General features: G+C 33.6%; 1 protein-coding gene across 1 annotated transcript in view; it reads left to right on the top strand.

The window, feature by feature from the left end:
- The first annotated feature begins 750 nt into the window (after positions 1-750).
- The window catches only part of LOC118194700 (uncharacterized), a 114,697-nt gene continuing 91,650 nt past the window's right edge, over positions 751-23,797 (top strand). The window contains exon 1 of the mRNA XM_085823629.1: positions 751-875. Within this exon, the coding sequence (XP_085679755.1) occupies positions 793-875 (83 nt within the window). The 5' untranslated portion in view covers positions 751-792. The remainder of the gene's footprint in view (positions 876-23,797) is intronic.

Here is a 23,797-nt window from a genome sequence, read left to right as displayed (position 1 = left end):
TCTTAATAATTATTTAATTCAAAATTCTGTAAAAGGTGGTTGTAATCGGGTAAAAAAATCGTGTTAAGCAATGTACAAATTCACTTAAAATGAAAATGAAAGTAATAATTATAGTAAGCCTCGTAATTAAAAACTGTGCTGGAGTTAAGCTTATCAGTTGTATTTATATAATTATTATCTAATATTTCTGAAAACGTAGGGCGTGAAAGTTTAATGAAATTCAGAATGAATAGTTTATAATGGTATTTTCTTCGTCTAAAATCTGTATAAATAAAGTGGAGCTAGTCTTAGTGAACAGAATATTTTAATTATTCTTTTATGCATTAAAATTTTATCGGATATTAAGAAATAATAAATTTTTAAGTATACATAAATATAAGAAGTAATAAATTCAGTTTATTGTTTTTTAATAATTAAATAATCAGAACAAAATTAATATTATAAACTTCTGAAATAACCTGTTGAAAATTATATAAAAATTGAATTTTATTCTTTCATCTGAAAATAGTTCATTATTGTAACGATATGGAATTAGATTTGACGCAGCACTTTTTAAAAGGAAAGAGAACAACGTACGAACAAAAGACTACTGTGATTCGAAAGAAAAGATTTCTAATTTTTTTTCAAATACTAGATCTCGTTTCTCACTTCTTACTTTTGTTTTTGCGTTATATAATTTCGCAAACCGATTACTGCACCACGGAATCTATAAATAAAACGTGAAAACTCAAAAACACTCTTCGCTTAATACTAGAATGAAGCAACCTCAATTTCCTCAAAAAATAGAATTATATGACGCAGTTATCGGCAATGACGTCACGTTTTACCTTGGAATACCCCACCCACCCTTCTCTCGAAAACTTTCTCAGCGAAAAGTAAGTCAAATAATTTTGTTTCTTATTTATTAGTTTTTCTTTATGTCGATTCTCCGAAGAGGAATGAGAGTCTTATTTTTCTTACTTAGAACATAATTATCAAGAAACTATGGAAATTGTTTTTGTAAAAATTATTGACATCAAACAGAATTAATTTTGAGATGGATTTTTAACTATGTGCTCTCTCTCTTGAGTGCTCAAACGAATAAATAGGTGCCTCCTGTTTATAACAAGATGGAAGCCATTATAAAATAAATTCATGTGTTGAAAAATCCATATGTGCTGTATTAACCCTAAAGGGTTAATTAATTCCATTTAGACCATTTCAAAATGCAAAGTAAACTTGTTTCCAAATATCATTCTGGTGAAAGGTTTAGGATATTATGTATGATCTTTACCATAAAACTCGCAAACACATCTAAGATTTAGTTTGGAAGCTTGAATTTTTCAAAATTGCCTGAGAATTATTTCACCACATAAGTACTACAATATATCAAACTATATTAATAAAATTTAAAATTATATCAGAAATTCTATGCAACAGAAATTCTATGCAATTTTGAAAAAAAAAAAAAAAAAATAATAATAAATGCTTCCAAAATATATTTGTGTTTGGCGGTCTATAATATTATTTTATTATTTATTTCGATTTTTTATTCTTTCTCATACTACCAACAGTTTTAAACTTCGAATGTTTCCAAGCATCTAAATTATTAAAAGATGTATTTAAAATACAGTTATTTTTCCTCCAATTATTATAGGAAAGTGCTGATATTAAAAAGACCTGTCTTGATTATAATACACATATCCAATCAAATGGTATCACTATGACAACTCTGAACAACATGTCTAATGATAGAAACACTCGGATGACCAACGTTATTTGACCACCGTCGATATGTACACCCACTTTGTTACTTGACTCCGTGAGCTTACTTTTTTTATTCTTATATGTTGGTAAATCGGGCATTTCTTGCTTTAAAAATGATTGAATTATGTTATTTTTATCTTCCGGTTAAGGTTTGTGTGACTTTAGTTAATCTGCATGCAATAGCTGTAGAATTATCAGCAATTTAAAAGTTGTTTAAGTGCGGCTAAACCTAATTTTTGTTTGCTATAGCAGCCATATTTGTTTACATTTGAAACTTAGCAGAATAGTGAATCAAGTCAGTTTCTGCAATTTCCCCCCCCCTACCTTGTTGCGTGCTGGCTGCCAAAAATCTGCCTTGTTTCTGCTGGTAGCAGAAATTATTGCAGCAATCTTATATACTAAAATAAGTGGCACTAAATTGATTATCACTTTAATATGTTTCAAATTATGGGATATATCGGTATACATCACCTAGTATGTAAACCTTCTTCTTTTTTGTATTAGGTAATGTGTGACAAATAACTGAAGTATAAAAAGTAATAATTTTTCAAGTAAATGAATCAATTTCTTCTTTTAGAAGCTTTTTGTATTATTGCGATTACTTCACTTTTGCGAAATAAGGACAGACAATTTACAGCCATGCCTTCTCCGAGATTCGAACTTGAGCCCTTCGGTACGGTCACTATCCACTTTCCCGTCTAGGCGGTTTCCTCCCCTATTATGCGAATGCTATTTGGGATTCAAAAATAACTATAATAAAGATATTTATAAATAGCAAAGAAATCTCTTTTTAAGTAGGAAATATTTATTAAAAATCTGTTATCATTGATGAACATCATGCAATAAATGTTGTTTTAGGATGTATTTCATAATACTAGTGAAACAGAACATATTACGCTGTTACGCTGTCCAGCCGCCATGTACTGGTACTCGTATATGCAGATACTGGCTGTTACTATTGTATAGCAGTAGTGCCTTAGAATGTCATCTGTCGAGAAAAGGACGAATGAAAAAATTTGACTCATAAAGTTGTTTATATATTTGAATTATGTTCAGAGGCTCAAGTATTTCTGACAGAATCCAAATTTGAACGCCGTCATTGTTTTACCAGTGAACTCTGATTATCTCTACCACTGAAAGGCTGGTGTCAACGTCAACCGTGCATGGAAGGCTTCATGAAGGAGGTCTGTACGCGTGGCGATCAGCCATTTTCGTGCCGCTTACGCCACTTCATAAAAAGGGAATTTTGAGGTGGGCACATCAACACATCCAATGGACAGCAGATCAATGGACAGCTGTTCTATTTAGGGATGAGGCTAGGTTTTGCCTCCAAAGCGATAGTAGGCGTTATTCGATTTGGAGAGAACCTGGAATCCGTTATAATCTTTAAACAACTGAGAAAGAGATGCATATGGAGGAGGTAGTGTCTGTGCTTGGGGTGGTATCTCTTTGGTTGGACGCATAGATATCCATGTCTTTCCACGTGGAACCATGAATGCTCAGGCCTATCTAGATGACATTCTTGATGTTTATGTGCGCCCTTTTGCTGGTGTAATAGGTGATAATTTCCTGCTACAGGGCGACAATGCTTGACCGCACAGGGCTAACATCGTAGATGATTTTATTCAGAAGCAAACAATTTAGCACATGGAGGGGCCAGTTCGATCACCGGACCTGAATCCTATCGAGCATGTTAGGATGCTTCAGAAAGACATATAGCTGCTCTCAGTCCTCCTCTTCAGATCCGTTCCACGCTTGCAATTGCTTTGCAAGAGCAATGGCTCTCACTTCCTACGGAACTGATAGACTGCATAATTGGCAGTATTGCACATCGCTGCATGTGTTATATTGCTCCTAGGGAAGATCATACTGCACATTGAAAGTAATTTTCTTATACGAAACTGACACATCCGATTTGTTCATTTTATACATATTCTAATTTCTATAACACTATAATTGTCTGGTAACTTCTCTTCATGTTATTTTATACCTTACTATGTATTGTATACTGTGGGTCAGTTTCATTAAATTCTACAGGTAACTTTTGAAATAACCATTTTTTGCGATTTTTTTCTTAATTTATGATAACCAGTGCAATTTGCTTTGTTTTTATCTAAAATACTGTGTACAGTGAAGTTGCTGATTAATTCGATAAGTTGATTTATTTTGTTAACTTCATGCTCAATGCCGCTTAAAGTCTGAGCTATATTGTAAAATAAAACAATAAAATAATTGATCCACCTATATTTTATACACATGTTATTCGTTTATCATTAAATTTCGTTTAATCTTATCTCCAGTGTCAAAATGCATATAAACTTTAAAGCTGGATTTATTCTCTACTTTTTAATTCTTCCATTCTTTTTCTAATACAATTCGTACTGTAGTAAGCTTCGCACATTCACTTATTCGATTTTTTCTTACTATTTGATACGAATAGTTTATCGAATGGCACTTTTTAAACATTATCGAGGATATGCAGAATCCCTTACAATTACTTTTGCACAAATAGTACAAATATTTTCTGCGTATTTAGTGAATAAAAGAATTTACTAGGAAAAAAAATCTTCGTTGTGAATTAAACACATACAAACTCATTACATAAAATGAAAAATGCCTATATTCTTCTCACTTTTTGCTTTAACGTTATATTTTACTCTTATACGCATACTTTCATTGTTAACTGATTTTGCTTTTAACTAAAATAATGTGTTTATCAAATGATATATAATTATAGCTTTATTAAAAAGGTAAAAATGCTTTAATTTTAAACTAAATCACATTATTTTACTTGTTACGTAAATTAATTATATAAACAAAGAAAAATAAAAATTATTTTAGTTCACTAACTATTAATATATAAGCAAAGAATTACTAAGTGCTCATTAATGAAAATATAGTTCAGAGACAGTATGCTCCGCAAACTCATACTAACAGCAATCAGAAATATAAACTGCCTTTTGAGAAAAGTAATTACCTCAAAAATCATTAATGCCAGATTTTGAAACACTAATCTGGATTTTGATGAACAGAAGTTTGTCAAATATGAGGTTTTAGTAAACTTAAGATTGCTAAAGGCAATTTAACGTTTATGGTAGTGCATTATTGCAGACAGTGGCGTAGCTAGGGTGGGGCAAGGAGGGACATCTGTCCCCGGGCGCAGCATTCAGGGGGCGCCAAATTGATGTTAGGAAATTTTAGAATGAAATGTTTTCCGTTCTCGGCACAGATAAAGGGGCGCAAAATCTTCAGTTGTCCCCGGGCGCTGAAAACCCTAGCTACGCTACTGATTGCAGATTTAATGAAACATCGACCAAGATTCGATAAAACAACGTAAGAAGACTGTATGTAAAGCTATTTATATTTCAGACTAATAGGAACTGTTAAAAGTTTAATTTTTTTTACTTTCATATTTATGTGGGGAAAGGCAACGACATAGTTGATAACATACATTTATTACTATTTACAAACATAGATTACATTAGGATTTCAATTAATGAAATAATATACGAGCGATCGAGCGACGTCTGCTCCGCTCGCCAGCTAATCCTCGTCTTCTTCCGAAGGCGGGAAAGACATGCTGACGCCATGCATACGTCACACAGTAGGGGATTAGGGAATATCATGACATAACGTTTCCCACATTCGGCCATCATGACCGGACAGGCGACCTCGCCTGAAGCAACATAGTATATCATCAAATTAAAAAAAAAAATTATTATAATATAGTAACATAGGTATGAAAAAAATAATCTGTAGATACAAAGCTGAGGATACTTACACAAATGGAGCAAAAAAATAGTTTAAACACACCACAGCAGTTAACTAAAAATAAAAAGAGCATTAGTATGACAAAATGAATTAAAAAGTTGATATGAGGAAAAAATTATTAGAAAGTTCTCAGGTGTCATCTGTCCAAACTCAGGAGGACCTATAATGCTGACAGTTGTATAAAAATCAAGTGATGCGCTCAATATCGTTGGACCAGGGCTTCATGTATTCAGCACAAGTGGATGTTTTGGATGGCCCGTCGAAAAATGCACACTTTTCCACATCATATGTGTCATTTTGTTTGAGCCTGGTGACTTATAAGGTCCAAGAAATTTCTGTTTGAGTTTTAGACCAGGGCCAAACTGAGTTCGTTTGATAGCCACGAGGTCATGAAGTTGAAATTTTTGTGCCTGTTTTCGTCGCAAATTATAAGTACGGCGATTTTCGTCTTGCACTTTAGAGATTTGCTGTTTTGCGTCCTTACGGAGGTCGTCACGTTGCTGAATTAATTCAGACTTGATCTCCTCGTCGATTAGAGCAGCGATGTTTATGTCGTTTTGCGATTTCATTTTAGTCCCAAAGAGAAGTTCAAAGGGAGTGGAATTGATGCTACGTTAAAAAGTTGAATTAATAATTTGTTGCACAGCGGGAACATGGCGGTACCATTTCTCAGAGTTGGTTATGGAGAGTTTAGAAAGGACAGCAATAATAATGGAGTTCAAACGCTCAACTTGACCGTTCGATCGTGGGAGGCCAGCTGTTCTCTGTGTGTCACAATAGTTTGCAAATGCAGTGAATTTGAATGCAGGGCCTCGATCAGAGATAATCCGTGAAGGATTTCCGAAGACTGATCTTTGAGATTCCAGCCGACTGATAACTTCATCTGTGTCTGTAGACTTTGTCGGATAAAGCCACACGAATTTAGTAAACGAGTCTGCCAAAATATTTTTTATTTCTTTGATGTGGTGGCAAGGGGACCTAGGTGGTCGATATGGTACGTGTACAAGGGTACGTCGTCTTTGTGAATGGGGTGCAGAAGTCCGTCTTGTTTGCCACGCTTTCGATTATTGAGGATACATACTGTAGTTATGGATACACCGTTCAATTTCTTCTTTCAGATTTCGGATAAAATATTCTTTGTTTAAAAGTTTTTGAGTGCGGATTACGGCGAAGTGGCCTCGTTCGTGAGCTGTTTTAATGACATTTGCCTGCATATCCTCAGGCACCACAAGTAAGTCAATGCCGTTGACGTTTTTATACAGGAGATTGTTCTTAACGAGAAAGTTATCATACGAAGGTGTCGTTTGAAGGAGTGCTTTAATAGCCGTAATATGCTCGTCGGTTTCTTGTGCTTTGCGAAATTGGAGAAGGACACTGTCTTGGATAGTCATGCAACATGGACTGCGACTGAGGGCATCCACGTGAGCCATCTTTGAGCTGGTACGGTGCTCAATTTCGTAGTCAAAATCTTGGAGATAATAAAACCCATCGGGCTATTCTCGAATTGAGTTCCTTTTTATTTAAAGTTTGCACAAAAGCGTTGCAGTCAGTGATAATTTTAAAATGTGAACCAAGGACGTATATACGGAACTTTTTTAAAGCTTCAACAACTGCAAGGACTTCGACTTCATAACTGGTGTATTTACGCTCGTTGTCCGATGTTTTCTTTGACATGTAGTAGACAGGGTGAAAGCTGTTATCGTTCATAGATTTTTGCAGTAGGACTGCCCCCAAGCCATCAATGAATGCGTCGGTATGAATTTCGATAGGACTGTTTTGATTAAAAATACTTAAAACTGGTTGTTGAGAAAGCAAATATTTTAATCTGTGAAATGCGGCTTTCTGATTAGCATGAAATTGAAAGGGGGTGTCCTTACGAAGGAGATCACTAAGGGGTTTTGCAATGCTAGAATATGAGGGGATGAATTTCCTAAAATATCCCGTGAGACAGAGAAAGCGTTGGACGTCTTTCGTACTCTTAGGTTCGGGGTAGTTAATTACAGATTTTGTTTTCGAAGGGGAAGGAAAACGTTTACCACCTACAACGATATGTCCAAGAAATTCGATTTTTTTTTGTGAAGAAATTGACATTTACGAAAATTAACTTCTAGACCATATTCACTAGCAACTTTGAGTACTTGATTGAGACGATGAATGGCCTCATTTTGATTTTTAGTGGGAATAACTACATCGTCCATGTAGGGTAAAACATAACCTTTGAGAATTAAACCACGAAAAACGTAATTTATAAAGCGCTGGAATACTGAAGGGCAAGTTGAAAGACCAAATGGCATTCGAAGAAACTGGAATTGTCCGTTGTGAGTTACAAAAGCTGTATATGGTTTACTTTCGTCCACTACTGGCACATGAAAAAAGCCGTTACGTAGGTCAAGAGTACTAAAAATTTGCGTGTCTTGAAGTTTACCCAAAATGTCATCTATAAGAGGAAGAGGAAAATGATCCTTAATTAAAAGTCGATTAAGTTTCCTATAATCGATACAAACACGGGGTGTACCGTCTTTTTTACGCACCACGAGAACTTGACTGGCATATGGAGATGAACAAGGTTCAATAATTTTAAGTTTCAACCATCCATTTATTTGTTTGTCAACAATTTCCCGTTCAACAAAAGGAAGGCGTCTAGGAGGGTGAAAAATCGGTTTATCATCCGATAGAGTGATATTAAGTTTAATATCTATCGTCTTTGTTTTATTTAGGACATAAGAATTCAGCAAACGTTCTGCCGCAGCACGAGTTCCTTTGGAAACATTTGAACCAATATCAAAAGCTGGAACATCGTCATATATTGCAAAAACGAAAGATTCAGGAGCAATTTCAAAGCATTGCTCGGAAGGTTTTGAAAAATATATACCGTCTGGTGTAATAGTTAATTTAGCATTAATTACGTCACATCCTACAATAAGAGAAAATTGCATAGAATGATTTGGAACAACTCTAATATTAGCCGGAAAGTCCCGGTTATCAGTGTTGATAATGGTTTGAAAACAGCCAATAATAGGAATTTTCGAGAATCCGAAGCCAGTTAACACTCCAGAATTATTTGAAAGTGGTGGGGAATCAAGTTGAATCCATGTGTTTTCGTTCAGTAATGTGACCTCACTTCCAATGTCAATTAATCCAGAAACTGTGCTATTGAGTATAACGACAGTTTTACACATATTACCGTGAGATCTTTGTACTGTATTTACTTCGGCAGGTGGAGTGGAAATCTCATTTGATGTAGTGGGGCGGCAATCCATAGATTTGTGTCCAAAACGACCACAAGTTAGACACTTTGGGCCAAGAGAACGATTAGGACAAGACCGTGAGAGGTGTCCGACATCATTGCAGTTAAAACAAGTTTGTGGTTTAGTTTTAGATGGACCAGTATTATTAAATTTCGTGTCGTGTTGTTGGTCTGAATTTTTTCGTCCTGTACCACGTCTGGGGCCATTAATCGTATTTTTAAAATTTGATGGATGAGAGATATTTGTATGTCTAGTCGTAACTACAGATTCATAAGTGCGTAGCTTTTCCTTGAATTCAGAATATGATTTTGCACCGTAGAGAATAATTTTATCGGATGGGGTACCTAGTATTCCTTGAATGGTATACTGAATGACAGAAGCCTCGTCGATAACACCGTCACCACGATTCGAAATTTCGCGCATTGCGATAAAATATTGCAAAGAGCTTTCATTCGAGCGCATCTTTCTTCTTTCGAGTTGTTTATGAATTTCAATAGACGTACTTTTATCGGAGAACTCATTAAGTAATACTGTTTTAAACATGTCGTATGAATTGAGATTCCGTTGTGAAAACAAAAAAGTTTTAGCACTACCCACAACAAGTCGTTTCGCAAAAACTAATTTTTGCTGGTCGGTAAGATTTGGGAATAATTGGAAATTATCCTCTATATCGTTGAAAAAAGCACGGACTGAATAGGAATCATTGCCTGAAAAGTTTCTGCAAGTGTTTGAAAGATCTCTCAAAATAAACCATAAATCATGACTCATCTGGCGAATCTTGGTGTTCGTTCCTTGGTGTTCGCCGTCATATAAACACCGGAGCGACTCGAATTCAAATTTATTACTTCCGCGTCAGAAGAAACAACGCGATTTGGGCTTGGCGCCGTGGAGGGAGGGGAAGGGGGAACAGAAGAACTTAGACCTACAGGCGTCGGTGCACTGTCGGTGTTTGAAATTGAATGATCGTCATCGGATAAAAAACTAACATCTAGGGAATTGTGAAAATCCTTCAGATTAGTGAACGCATGAAAAATGTTTTCACATAAAACATCTTTATTAGTGGAAGCTTCCAAATGCAATAAGTTAGCCACTGATATAAAATCTGATAAAGAGAAATCTTTTAATAGAAGTTCTTTATGTTTTGCCAAATCGAAACTGTCCGGGAACGCGAAGAGAATTTGCTATCAATGAAATATCACCTAATTTTAGGGCCATAGTTCTTTAAACAGTAAAATAGGACAATATGAATATGAAATAGGGTATGTATGAATGAGAATTAAACAGTATAAACACAACTTAAAATCGTAATACTAATAAATTATGAACGAATTAGGGAAAAATGGGCCTACCTAACTTCGGGGCAGTCCTTATAATCCAATATATATCTTGGCCAATCCAATGTAATCCAAAATTGAATTTCGATTTAACGTCCAAAATCAGAAGAACGGACAAGTAGCATGTAACATCATTCACATATGTCGTCCAGCTTGAAGAATATTAAATCGTCATAAAGGCACGTCTTCATTCACATACGTCGTCCGGCTTGAAGAAGAATATTAAATCGTCATAAAGGCACGTCTTGCCTTTGTTAGCTTTCTGAACGTCTTTAGTGATTGCTGGTGTCTAGGGTTCGATTAACGCATGCACAAAAGGCACGGTCAAGCCCCCAAAATGTGGGGAAAGGCAACGACCATAGTTGATAACATACATTTATTACTATTTACAAACATAGATTACATTAGGATTACAATTAACGAAATAATATACGAGCGATAGAGCGACGTCTGCTCCGCTCGCCAGCTAATCCTCGTCTTTTTCCGAAGGTGGGAAACACATGCTGACGCAATGCATACGTCACACAGTAGGGGATTAGGGAATATCATGACATAACGTTTCCCACATTTATATACACTAATTACATAATTATCTTTATCACATAATCCTGTCGTCATTTCACATCAATCACATAAAAACTTCTACCTATTCTGAATAGTTTAAAAAAATGCATAAGGTAGTCTAGCAACATAAACAGAACACTGACTGCGTTGCCAGATGCAGAGTGGTTAAAATATTTTGTATTTTACGTATTGCCACGATAAAATCAAGTATTTTCTTTTGCTTAAGACTAGGCGAAAACTTTCGAACCGAAATATCTGAAGAACATTTATTTTCATCAGATCCATCAAAGAGGAGTCATTCGTGTGCTTCAAACAACCATCTTAAATTTTATGAGACTGCTTTCTGAAGTAGAATGCGCGAAGTTACTGCTCCTTAAAAGTTAAGAATATTCATCAATATAATGTTAAAAGACTCTTCTTGCTTAAAGTTAAGAAAAAAGCAAAAATAATCTGATTTTCTTTGAATTTTTAGAATAGCTTTATTAATATAACAAAAGTCTTTTCCCTTCATTTTTTCTTTGGAAAATTTAACCGTTATACAGAGGCTGTTCACACAATTTTTAGACGATGTATATTGTATTCACAAAACTAAATTACATAAAATTCTTGTGTTTTAAATGTTCTATTTGACATCCCTTATTCTGAACTCTCTTTCGACACCGCAATTTCCAGGATAATAATGCCTTTTGAAGTGGCAGAAGAGATATTCTATCCCATTCCTCCCGAACAGCTTTCCTTAGTCCTGTTATGGTTTGGGGACAACGTTTGGATAATGCAGTTTTTAAAAGTCCGAAAGCACAAAAATCCATAGGTGACACATCGGGGGATTTAGTAGGGATATCAGTGAAGGGTATGGCCTTGATACCAGTTTTTTGTTCCATTTCTTTTAGGAAATTTACAGCAAATTTTGATGTGTGACTGCTAGCTTTGTCCTGATGGAGTCTCTCAGATGGATGGCACTGTGGGTAAAGCGATGGTATTTCATTCAGAAAAATTGGCGATAAAATATGTTCCTGATAGCATTTGGAGTTAATCTTGACATTTTTTTGCACTCTCTTTATTTTTAACTTGCCATTATAAGAAAAACCATCAACAATCATGAATCGCTTAGAAAAACTTTCTTTCGATTCTTTGAACCATGTACTTAAATTTTTTTCTCCCCTTTTATGATAATAAATGGCTCTTTTTTTGTTACAATCATTTAAATACACCCATGCTTCATCTATTTTGACAATTGTTTTCCATTTTTTTTTGGATAAGTGTTTCTCATATAGAATTCTGCAGCATGTCCTGCGTTGAGCGATGAGCTTTGGAAGAAGACGATGCACATTGCGTTTTTTCGCTTTCTTAAGATTTAAATAAACGTTTATCATTTTGTTTACAGTGAACACCGAGCACTTTAATGATTTTGCAACTGTCTTTTGACTAGGGGGATTTTCAACATTAAACAACGTACCTTTGCAATAATCGAAGATGTCTGTTTTTTTCTTGGATATTTGTTTGGAATTTTTGTTCCACTTGAGGCTCCAATTTGACGTTTTTTTCTTTCTTGTTGATGATATTACCTATTGACGCTTTAGATATCACAAAACCATGACTCTCACATCGTTTTTGGATAACGGAGTATGCATATTTCTCTTCGGAAGGAGCGTAAATGTAGCCTTCGAACCACTGTTTTGTTAAATTCGCCATTTTGAATAAAAACAAAACTTTCACGCCACAGACGATAATTTTGACTTTTAAAAACATAGTACAATTGCAATTACTTCTTTTGCAGCAAACAATGTTTTATTACTGTTTGCCAAAATCGTTTAAAAAAATGTGCGAACAGCCTCTGTACAAACAAAAAAAAAAAAAAATTATACTGGGTTAAATATTATAGACAACTTCTAACAGCACTTATATAGGCAACTAAAGATTTAAAAGTCTGCTCATTTTACCATTTTTGTATATAAAATGGTTCAGAGATCTGTACAGACTTTAGAAAAGTTATGCAATCAAATAAATCGATGTAACATAGGGACTTATATAACATAATCAAACAGATCGATACAGCATTAACCTAAAACATAAGGTGGTTTGGACAGTGACGAAATCCTTCGGGAGCGAATGTTTTTGATGGAGACAAATATTCAGTTTAACGTTCACTGCTAGAGGGCGTTGTACCATTCTAAAATTAATATTTACAGTCTGATTAGTATTGAAAGCGGAAGAAATAAGGTAGCATACATAAAATAACTCTTCAGCGTAAAAAAATAAAAAAAAAACTTTTCAAGCTATTAATCGTCAAACGAAGCTGTTAGTATCGCTTTACCTGCTACTGTGATATTATCTCTCATTTAAACAATCGTTGCTGTCGATATAATAGAGCGTCGTCGATTGTTGAAATACAGAATTAAATATTTACTTCTTGCCAAAAACATCTTATTTATTTAAGATTCCTTTGCTTGCAACCTTTTAAGCCCATCAGCAATCAATTGATAAAAATCTCTGAATTCAACAAAAGTTCTATCCAGGTTCATACCCTAGCCAATTGCCTGGTTGCCTGGAAGTTTTTACACCATTTCTTTCCACAATGTAATTAGCGAGGTTTCTTTAAAAAGTTCTCCAAGAAGGCATCCCTTCCCTTAGGAAAATAGACTTTAAATACTTTATTATCCAATCCCTTCACTTTTATAACAATAAAATTAATTTTGTAAAAATCTCTTTCAGTACACTTTCTGTAGTTCTTTTCATTTTAAAAACCTCCTTCGTTAAGATCATTTATTCGACTTGGGCATAGCTGTAAACTCTTGAATCACTCTGTACTTTGCGAAATTGCTTTTGAGTCATATTTGTATTTTAGCCGATTCTTCTCCGATAGATTCTTTGACAATTTTGACAATTTCAAACTAACGCTGGATTGGTTCAATCTGTGTGTATATTTAAATTATCTCTAGAATACTATACAGATTCCTAAGATTACTAGCTTCCAGACGGAAAAAATGCAAACTAACTATGTAAAGAAAATGCAAACTAAATATGTAAAGAAAATGCAAACTAATTTTGTTCAAGATTGTCAAAAATTTTGTGATGCTCTCCAAATAGTAGATATCATCAGAAAATACGCATCAGATGAATGCATAGTTGTTAGTCCGAAAATGATTTAGATACATCACCTAAATAAGTATCAACTTTGTTCGGGGAAATCCTCCATGCGAAAACCCTCTCTCAAGTGGATGATCCTCGCGTGCTTTGCCGTGATCTGTTATCCAACTGTATATGAAATATTGGGTTGTATTATTGGATTAGATTGCCTGCAGTAATTTTGCTTCAAATGTTTATCTCGAAATGACATCTTAGGAGAACGACATTCTTTCTGTTTCGCTGGAAGCGCCATACTAGAATATATATTGTATCGTAAAATCCTTTATTTTATGCCAGTTTATGTCTTAAATAAATTTAACTGATGGTTGCTAAGTTTTTAAGGTGAAAATATCCCATTTTCTGGTATCTTATTTCCTTTTAGACAATTAGGAAAATCTGTATTTGCTAAATCTGTCTCAGTCGAAAGCTATCAGTTTTGCATCAACCAGCTCAGTTCAAAACTCTAACATCTGCAGTAATTGTTCTCACCGCAGTCAGCGTATAAATCTGAAAACTTATTTATGGAAACTGGCGGCCAATGAACCTTCAAATATATATAATTAATATTTTGCTACTAAAATAAGAAATGACTTCCACTTTACACGAAAGGCTAAATCACAGATGTTTTCTGATTGCTAATTTCTTTGTTCTGTATTTTTAATCTTTTAAGGAAACATTTGGCTCCAATATTGCTTTAATTGATTGTCAACTCAATGAGATAAGAAGAGATTAAAACTAGGTTAGTATATCAGAAGATATTCTCTGAATGTCTCCTGAAAATGCTTCCGCACTGTCGACAGATATTCACAATGGAAATAAATAGAAGCAAGTATTTAAGTCTTTAAGAGTATTTCAAAATCAAAATAATGTCTTTTCCGACCAACTTCTTAACTTATGAAAGAGATTTAAGAAGTTCACATTTTTAGAATATGTAATGATTTCATATAAATACCAGCTGCCTAAAACACAAAAGAGTTATGCCGATTACTGGAGTCAAGTCATAAAATTAATGAATAAGTCAATAATTTTGAGCTTTCTCAAAATATTTCACATAAGTAATATTTCGTATAATAAGTTGATACTGGCAACCAAGGATACGCAAAGCCTGAAATAAAACCGAATAAATAAAAATTCGCTATATGTATCGATTGGGAAAAGGCTCTACATGTACACTACTAACGATTAGTTAAGACTATTTCATTATTATTATTTTTCACTTTCATATTAATTTAAAATGTCCAGATATGCCTAATTTATTTAAATTTTGTATCAAGAATGGAAAAGAATTTTTTTTTCCATTGAGAGATTTTGAATATAGCATAGAATGCTGTCTGTATTATTTCAAATTCTAAACAAGTAGAGCGATTAAAAACATTCCTCAAAATAGGTAGTTAAATTTTAGAATTCTGCCAACAGACACCAAAAATCTAAAACTCTCATATTCATGAAAATTTTGCATTTCAGCAAAGATCTGTGGTTCTCAATTTCTTCTACCCTGTGCACCCCTTTCACCATTGCTAGATGATCATTTCCATCCTTCCTTTCTAAAACTCGAAAAAGACGTATACATTTCATTAAATTAAATGAAAGTGTTTTATAAATTAAACAAAGAAAAGTATAGAAAATGTTGATAAAAACCAAAACTTGAATAAAAGTGCAATTGTTGTTGTGACTTATCTCACTTGTCTGACAATAACATCAGAACAAGCTCACGAAATTCATTGGGGCAAGGCGTACAAGATTGCGCTTGTCGTTGGCAACAGCCTTAAGCACCATACAGGCGACAGTACGACTTTGTTCAGTTCGCCCCCAATTTTGATGGAGAGCACCCAGGGACAAGTCTGAAGTTCTAACTTCCACCCCTCTTCCCCTACCATCAACCTTTCGAGAGGACTTTCGGCTTGCCGTATGTTTAGAGTGTCTCCATGCTGCACAGACGCAATACATTTACAAATATCCGTGTCTTCTCCGGAGTTCGAACCCGGGCCCTTCGGAACGGTAGTCTGCGTCACCTACCGCTATCTCGGTTGGGCGACTTGAATAAAAATAGTTTTTTTATATTCATTAACTAAAATTTTTAACAGGTAAATAAAAAGCTAACTGTCTCCCTGCCCTGAAACTATGAAATTCCCTCCCCAGGGAAAATTCTGCCCTCGTTGAGAACCCCTGTGTGAGATGAATCCAGTGTAGCTGAGCAATAGAAATTCTGATTTCTTCTACAGTTGAATCTTAATAATTCTAATGTTTTCCTAAAACGTTATACAGACATAAAAACTGTCACATGCAAAGGAAATTTCATATTTTAATAATTAAACTGCATTAAAAAGATACGTTGGAAAATTCTCGTTTTTTGAAATGTCGAATACACCCTTATTAATAAATGGAACATTTACTACCGTTTCGGTGGTGTAACTTTACAAGCAATATCTCATCAAGATTAGATAGCATTTCGGTAATAGGTTAGAGTGTAATAAAAGTGCAGTAATCTAGAATAACTTAAACCCAATATCTGAATTTTCGGATATTGTAATATAGTTAATTTTATTCGAACAATTAGTTTAATTTGAAGTGGACTTGGAAGGTAATTACATTATTCAATTCATAATAATTTTATCTTTATTTAAATAAGTCATTCAAAGAGCCATCCTTAATGATCATTCATTGATTTATTCAAGGTAAAATGGATTTAAGCTACGCAGTGAAATGAGTATTTGATTTTTTATCTTTCTGCCAAATATTCAAGAAGTATAATACGCATTTCATTATTTTTATAATGCTTGATTTAAATAACGATAGTAAAAATTAAAGATAGCACTTTTTTTCCAAGCATTCAAAATTCAGTGAAAATCACTTGATTAATGAAAATATTGTTAGATACTATTTGTTTAAATACATAAATCATAAATTTACTTTTTGTAACTTAGTAATTAGCATATATAAGTAATTGTATATACATTTATTTTATATGATCACAATAAATGTTTATTGTAATTTAACACACATAATTATTTATTACCAAATTTATTATGTACTGTAATGCGCAAACTAATTATATTGCATTAATGTATATCATAATGCATTAAAATACACGATTATCCGTATGTTTTCTTATACGACATTAGCTTTATTAGTTAGTATTATATGCTATCACTCTGAAAGTTCGGGAAACGAAACTTCATATTTTACTACCTTAAATATTGATCCGAACATGCATTGCTAATCGAAAAGTTTTTTCAGTTAAGTAAAAGAATAAAAAAGTAAAAAATAGTTAAAGAATTTTATGACCTCAGTTTATAAATCTTAAGAGTGGAAGGGTCTTTAACATCTTATTTTTACTTCTTTTTCACTAGGTGAAAATTTCAATCAATAAACTATTACGGTTATGAGTTAAAAGCAAAAAAGCTGCATACTTTTACACGAAATATCGCTTAAGTATTCAAAAATAAAGTTATTTACTTCTGTTATTACTTTGCCATGCTAATATAAGGTTATGCTATGTATAGTACTTGAACTTTAGTTTTTTAACCTTATCAGACATGTAGCTAGTTATCGCTGTGTCTGAGGTAGCACAACAAAGTCTTACGAAATTTCAAAACAAATCTTTTCATTTAAGCGGAAATTTTTTAATAATGGGCACTAACCATTATAGGCGTTGACCACTACTAAAGCCGAAAGCAATGGTAGTTTTATTATGGAGGCACCAAAGAGGTGAACTAACGTTGTCTCCTATTAAAGAGACAGATAATTTGTATGCATGTCATCTCCGAGATTCGAACCTGAACCCTTCGTTACGGCAGTCACAGTCACTAACCACTTTCCCGTCTGGGCGGCATTTAAGCAGAGCTTTAAACATAAAGGCACGACTCTGTGCTACAAATAACCTCAGCTTGGGGAAATGAAAATTAAAATAACAAGAATAAATTTAATTTTTTAAATTAAACGTTGATCCATAGTCTTAGACTACAAAGTTAAATACTAAACTATTTGCTGGCTCAACAAGTTACCGGCGCGTCGGATTAAAGTATCGGTGAGAAAGAAGGCAAAGCCGAGATAGTTACATTTACCAAGGAATGGCAAAATCTAACTACATAGCGCAAATGTCAGAAAACGCACTCTCTCTCTCTCTCAGGATCGAGAAACCTCAGCTTAAATGTACAATCAACTAATTTACAATCTGGAGAGGAATACGGAAAAAAGTAAAGATCCAAAACATAATAACTGGTTAGTTTAAAATGAGAGCCTTGAAAGCAGCTACAAAGCCTCTGATTTTTAATATTAGTAGTTTCGTCTCAGTTTGTAATACTAACATAGGTTATAATACTTAATATAAATAACGAGCAAGAGAATCCTTATTATTAAAATTTTAAACACGCTATTAAGGATATCTCTACGAATCTTGTACTTCAATTTATAATTTTTTTGTTTTTACTTTATTAAAGAATATTAAATAATTTCTGCTTAGAATTTTTCCTGTACGCTAACCATTTTAAAAGTTATAGTATGTTATACCTACAGAATCCTCCCGATCTCAGAGGTGTGATTATTTTTATAAGTTTTCATCTTATTTCTATTTAATTTTAAGAAATTTGGTTACTCTAGGTTAAATATTAGAGAAAACAAAGCTTATAATTATCTTTAATACCCTATTTGTTAAATAAGCGTAATAAATATATTTTTGTCTTTCCTGAAGGAAATGGCATTAAAATAATAAGAATATTTATACAATATATAATTTCCTATGAGTTAGTAATACGAGTATTATACAGAAATATCGTAATTACTTTTTAAACTGATGCCGCAGTAACACAGAACGAAGAGAATATTTAAGTTGATTATAGCCATAGTTGCGTTGAGTGCAATATTACAAAGAAAGAGAATATTAAGATTGGGTGTGCCTTAAATAACCTAAAATTGGCTAAACGATGAAATTGACTTATTCTGTATAGTACCCAAAAACGAATGAGGAATATCTTCAACCTTGAGATATGTATTTATTTGGAAAATTAATGTTGAAGTCGAAATTTAGATATTTGGTCGCAAGATACCTAGGTAAGACCAGTCGCGTAATGACATTCGATAGTCCTTGTAGATGAACAAGTCATCAAGAAAGAGAAATCTTGACACATTACAGAAGTCACTAATTAAATTCATTAATTCAAGCTTGCAGAATACTGTAGGACTTGCTGGAATGAAAGATGTCCAGTTATTTCTCACTGAAATGCGTTGCTTGGGGACCTCGTGGTTCGAAGCAAAATGGCGAACGAATTAGCCACTAGATTCAATTCTGAAACTTATTAATTCTTCATCCTAGCAGTGTGTACGACTAGAAAAATGTATCTTGATGAACAATCATTAAACATGTTTACATGTAGGAAAATTAATAATTACATGAAGAAGCACGAAAAATTGCCAATGAAAATAACGGCGTCGAAACGGCGCGGAAAAAAAGTCACCAGACATATCTTTCAGCTTTCGAATAAAACAGAGAGCGAACTTCAAAACCGTCATTTTTTTTAGCCAACTTTCTTTGCCCCAGTCGAAATGAAATTTGGAGCGAAAGATGAGAGGGATTAGTAAAGTGGATTTATTAAAGTGATTACTTATAAATAAAATGATTATTTTGGATCATTAAAGTGAATTACAGCACAATGTATTTTAAGGGGGTGCTGGTGTATTGGTGTATTTATTTATGACAAAGCACACGAGGGCTGTCTGCCTAAGGGGAGGGATGCCTTCGTGGAGGACTTTCTAAGGAAAACTGGCTTGTATACACGTTACACACGGGGAAAACCACGAAAACGCCCATGCAGCCAGCCCGTTCGCGGGATTCGAACCTCGGACCGAACTACCAGTGTTCAGCGATTTTACCGCTCGGCCGCTGGTGGGCAGCGGAGGACTTTCTAAGAGAACTGGCTCGTATACATGTTACACATTGGTAAGTAATATTTATATGCAAGTTTATAATTACTTACATATAAATATTACCTTTTCTGTCTGCGTCGTGTAAAAATCTAATAAATAAAAGAAAGAGAATGGTTTTCCTAGTTTTGGGACGTTTTCCTATATTTATTTTAGCTAAATTTAAAAGCCAGTTATTTAGGGGTTGCTTCATTATATTACAATTATTTTAATAAATGTCAGTCTACAAAATTTAATGTTTATCTGTCAATGCATTCGAGCTATAAATTATAACCAACAACAATTTCTTGCAGATACCAACTTTTAGACTGCTGGCAGAAAACAAGTATAAATTTGAATTTTTCTTTCCGTTATTTTTAGATGTAAGTTTTGAGATACATATAGTAACAATTTATTTAAGTTAACCATTTTTGTTTGCTAACATTTTTTTTTTCTTTCTTCCCATTTCGGGCCGTCAGCTACTTTCAGATCTTCTTTTTTTCCATTTGGCCCGCTTGAGTTGAGACCACTCATTGATCCTTTTCACGTGGGCTTGAAATTTAGTTGCGTTTTTAAGGCTCTGAGCTCTGTCATCTGTTAAGAAAGGAGAGAAGAAATAGTCGCATCCCAGTCGAGTTTGAGGTGAAAGGGCACTAATCACCTCATGCTCAAGACCCGATGTGACTCAACAGTTGATGATGATACGACCAATGAGACTCGGCTAAACAGTTATTTATTTGTCTTTCAATCCAGTTCGAAAGTCCATGAGTCAGAATGTGGGAAATGTTCCAGTGGCTTTTACCCCGCTGATAGGTTACTGCATTTCCCTCACAAAACACTAGTTATAATTTCGTCTTCAAATGAAATGTATGCTACTACTAGAGAATTATCATTTCGTCTTCAGATGAAATGTATGCTACTACTTGAGAATTTTGTTTCAAGAAGTATTCTATTTCATGATTAAAATATTTTAAAAATCTTTTCCTTAAATTATATACTGAAAATAAACAAAGCTGTCAGAGTTGAATTTACTCACATGTTGCGATATAGAAAATGATAACTACAACGTAAGTTAATGTATAAACAGTCACGTATGAAAAAACATATGTATCACGTATGATGAAAGTCGCATGTATAAACAATAATCATATGAAACTGTAACGACAGTTTGTATAATAAACAAACAAGTAATAATAATACGAGAAATGCCAATCCTAGACCGTCGGCCGCCCACGTGTAAATTAAAATTGGGCTTCAATTTTTTCTTCAGAAATATAATATGTTTGATAATCATTTCGCCACCTTTAAAATTTGGCTGTCCACGTGCTGTACACCATCTTGTACCCCTCCGCTAGGATAGGAGCTGAGTACGAGTCTTTTTAGCTATGTTTTAGCCACTTAAAATGAAAGCTGTACAAAGAACAAATAATATTCAAAATTTATTTTAAGCTTTATTATTCTGATTTTGAAGAACAATATGAGTATCGCAATCTTGAATCATCTACTACAAGTACAATTATAAAGATGTTTTGAAGCCCTAGAGAAATGCTGTTGTTTCTATGCCACTAGTAACTCATTCCTCGCGAAACAGAGATTGTTTACGTCCTTGGTATTGCAATGAAGAGCCATTCAACGACTAGTGAAATGACTATAAGTTCATAATGCACGAGACAAGGGTTTTTTTTTATTTATCTTCCATGCGATGTCGCATATGGTGATCCTCGGATGGGACCTGCTTTTAGACCTGTGATACAAGATCTTTAAATTTTTAGCATATTCATAATTTTTGTTTTAAACATTTCGCGATGCAGAAACAAACTCTGGAGCTTTCCAAAATAAATCCTTATCAGCTGAGTTTAAATTTTAATTAAACAGTAAAAATTTAGTTTTATTACTTAGCAATATTATATTTTACTCTTATCTTAGAAGAGAAGCGAAAACGTTCTTCGCCTTTTACGTTACTGCTGCATTTCTTTCTTTTACATCGCTTCAATCTCTATTTGATCGCAAGAATATAATAAATAGAAACACATGAAAATACTTTTTAAATAAAGATATTGCATTGCGCTAACTAAAAAAATGTGTTTTCAATTTTTATGATGCTTTTAGTTATGATGCTTACACTTTTAGAATATTAAAATCGCCTTTTAAATGATGCAATGTGAAGTTTCCAGATCGCAAACTTTTCATTATTACTATCTTGCATATTGGGTTATCTGGTTGTCTCTCACCACTTTTTGAAAGAAAAGATTAGTGACCATCTTTGTGTACTCGTAAGATTCCTACTGAGAAATAAATCTAGGATCTAGGGAATTGGAAAATGGCGTAATATCTGAACCCCAATATATATAATTATTATCGTAGTATCTTGACTTCAAACACCTCAAAACACAGTTCTTACTTCAAAACCCAATTCTAAGGGAAACATTATTTCCAACAGCGATAAGTTTTTTATTTATCAGCCCGAACTGGCATTTTGAGTTGAATCACTTAAATTGTATTGTTCACTTTTCAGATTGTCGCCACTACATATTATCGCCTTATATTATAGTTAAAGAAATTAAATAATGAAGAATATGTATAAATGTATGTTTCTCGCCTTGTGAGAAAACAAGGGATCCTAGAGTAATCAGATTATAAATAACGTACTCCTCCACCGAAACATGGGCACCTGGAATCCCAAATTTTGAATTTGTTTTATTCTCTATTTCACATCTGTAAAACTTTAACAAAATTCTGATTAACAAACTCGACGATTTAAAAGCGAGCAGCGCACTGTAAGGAATAAACCATTTTTATCTTCAATGCGTGAAACTGTCTAACAGAAATTCTAAAGATATGCTGTTTTTAAATATTTTGTGATTTTGCTGTTGAATCGAATTTTATGTGGCGTAAGTGCCAAGAACATGATATTTAATAAATGAAGCAAACACAAAAAAACGTTAATAATACAAAGAACAAAAAAGTTTGTAAAGCCATCTTAGTAAGGAAACTGAATATTAATATGATAAACTGAAAAATATTAATATGATAAACTGAAAAAAAAATAAAAATAAACTGAAAAAGAAAAGTGTATGCCAACACTTATCGGAAATTCTAAACATATACTGCTATGCTGCTGTAGAAATTTTTGTAATTTTGCTGTTGAATTGTACATTGTATTGAGTTGTATATTGCATAAGTGCGAAGAAAATGATGCTTAGTAATAAAGAAAAAAATATAAAACTGGGTTAGTAGGCATGAGCGTAATAGCGGACTGGGAGACTGCGAGCTCAGCGAGAACTTAAAAGAAATCTTAACAAACTCTTTTGAGGACCGTTAAAATCTGAAACCTTTCATATTATTTATTTTTTTCATTCATTTTGAATTATAAAAAGGTATACCGTAATTGCATTAATATAAATTCTTATTTCGTTGTTGGATACTTGAGATTCTTTTTGCTATCGAAATGCTTAGATGATTTTATAAGATAAATTGGTTCTCATTAACAATAAACTGGTACGATGCACTTGAAACCGATTCAAAGAAAGTCAGTCCGTTCACTGAAATTTGAACCCATGTCGAACTGCTAGTGTTCAACAATCTCATCCGCTACGCCACTAGTAGGTATTTCAAACACGAGAGCAACTCAAAATTTTACTCACATAAACCTTGAAATATAGTATTTCATATAAAAATAATACTAACAGTAAATTTTATGATTTGAAACTTTTGTGTTGATTACTTATTTACCACCAGTTGAGTTGCTGTACCGCCTCTTAGATAACTATTAGAATTTGTACTCAATTGGTGGAGCATTCTGTTGTTGCTAGGCCCAGCCAAAAATCTCTATGAAATATTAAAATTTGTAGTGGAATTTATGAAGTTACTTCTGAAGATGAGTATTTGTGACCTGTAATTATTAAAATTATTAAAGAAACCGTTTTAAGACTTTGACTGTGCTGAATGAGTATTATATTTCAGTCCCTCCCTAACTGATGACTTATAAAATTAGTTGTAAATTTCGTACCTGCCCTGTCTCGCTTCCTCGTACACCTTTTGATGATTGAATGTGACTAAATATATTTTTACCATAAAGAAGCATGATAAAAATTTCAGGACTATTTCAAT

This window comes from Stegodyphus dumicola, chromosome 9 (assembly GCF_044657685.1).
Source record: "Stegodyphus dumicola isolate Sdum_Otavi_A_Nest chromosome 9, ASM4465768v1".
In the NCBI taxonomy this organism is placed as follows: Eukaryota; Metazoa; Arthropoda; class Arachnida; order Araneae; family Eresidae; genus Stegodyphus; species Stegodyphus dumicola.
Note: the sequence above shows the minus strand (reverse complement) of the source record. Positions and strands in the feature narration are given on the sequence as shown.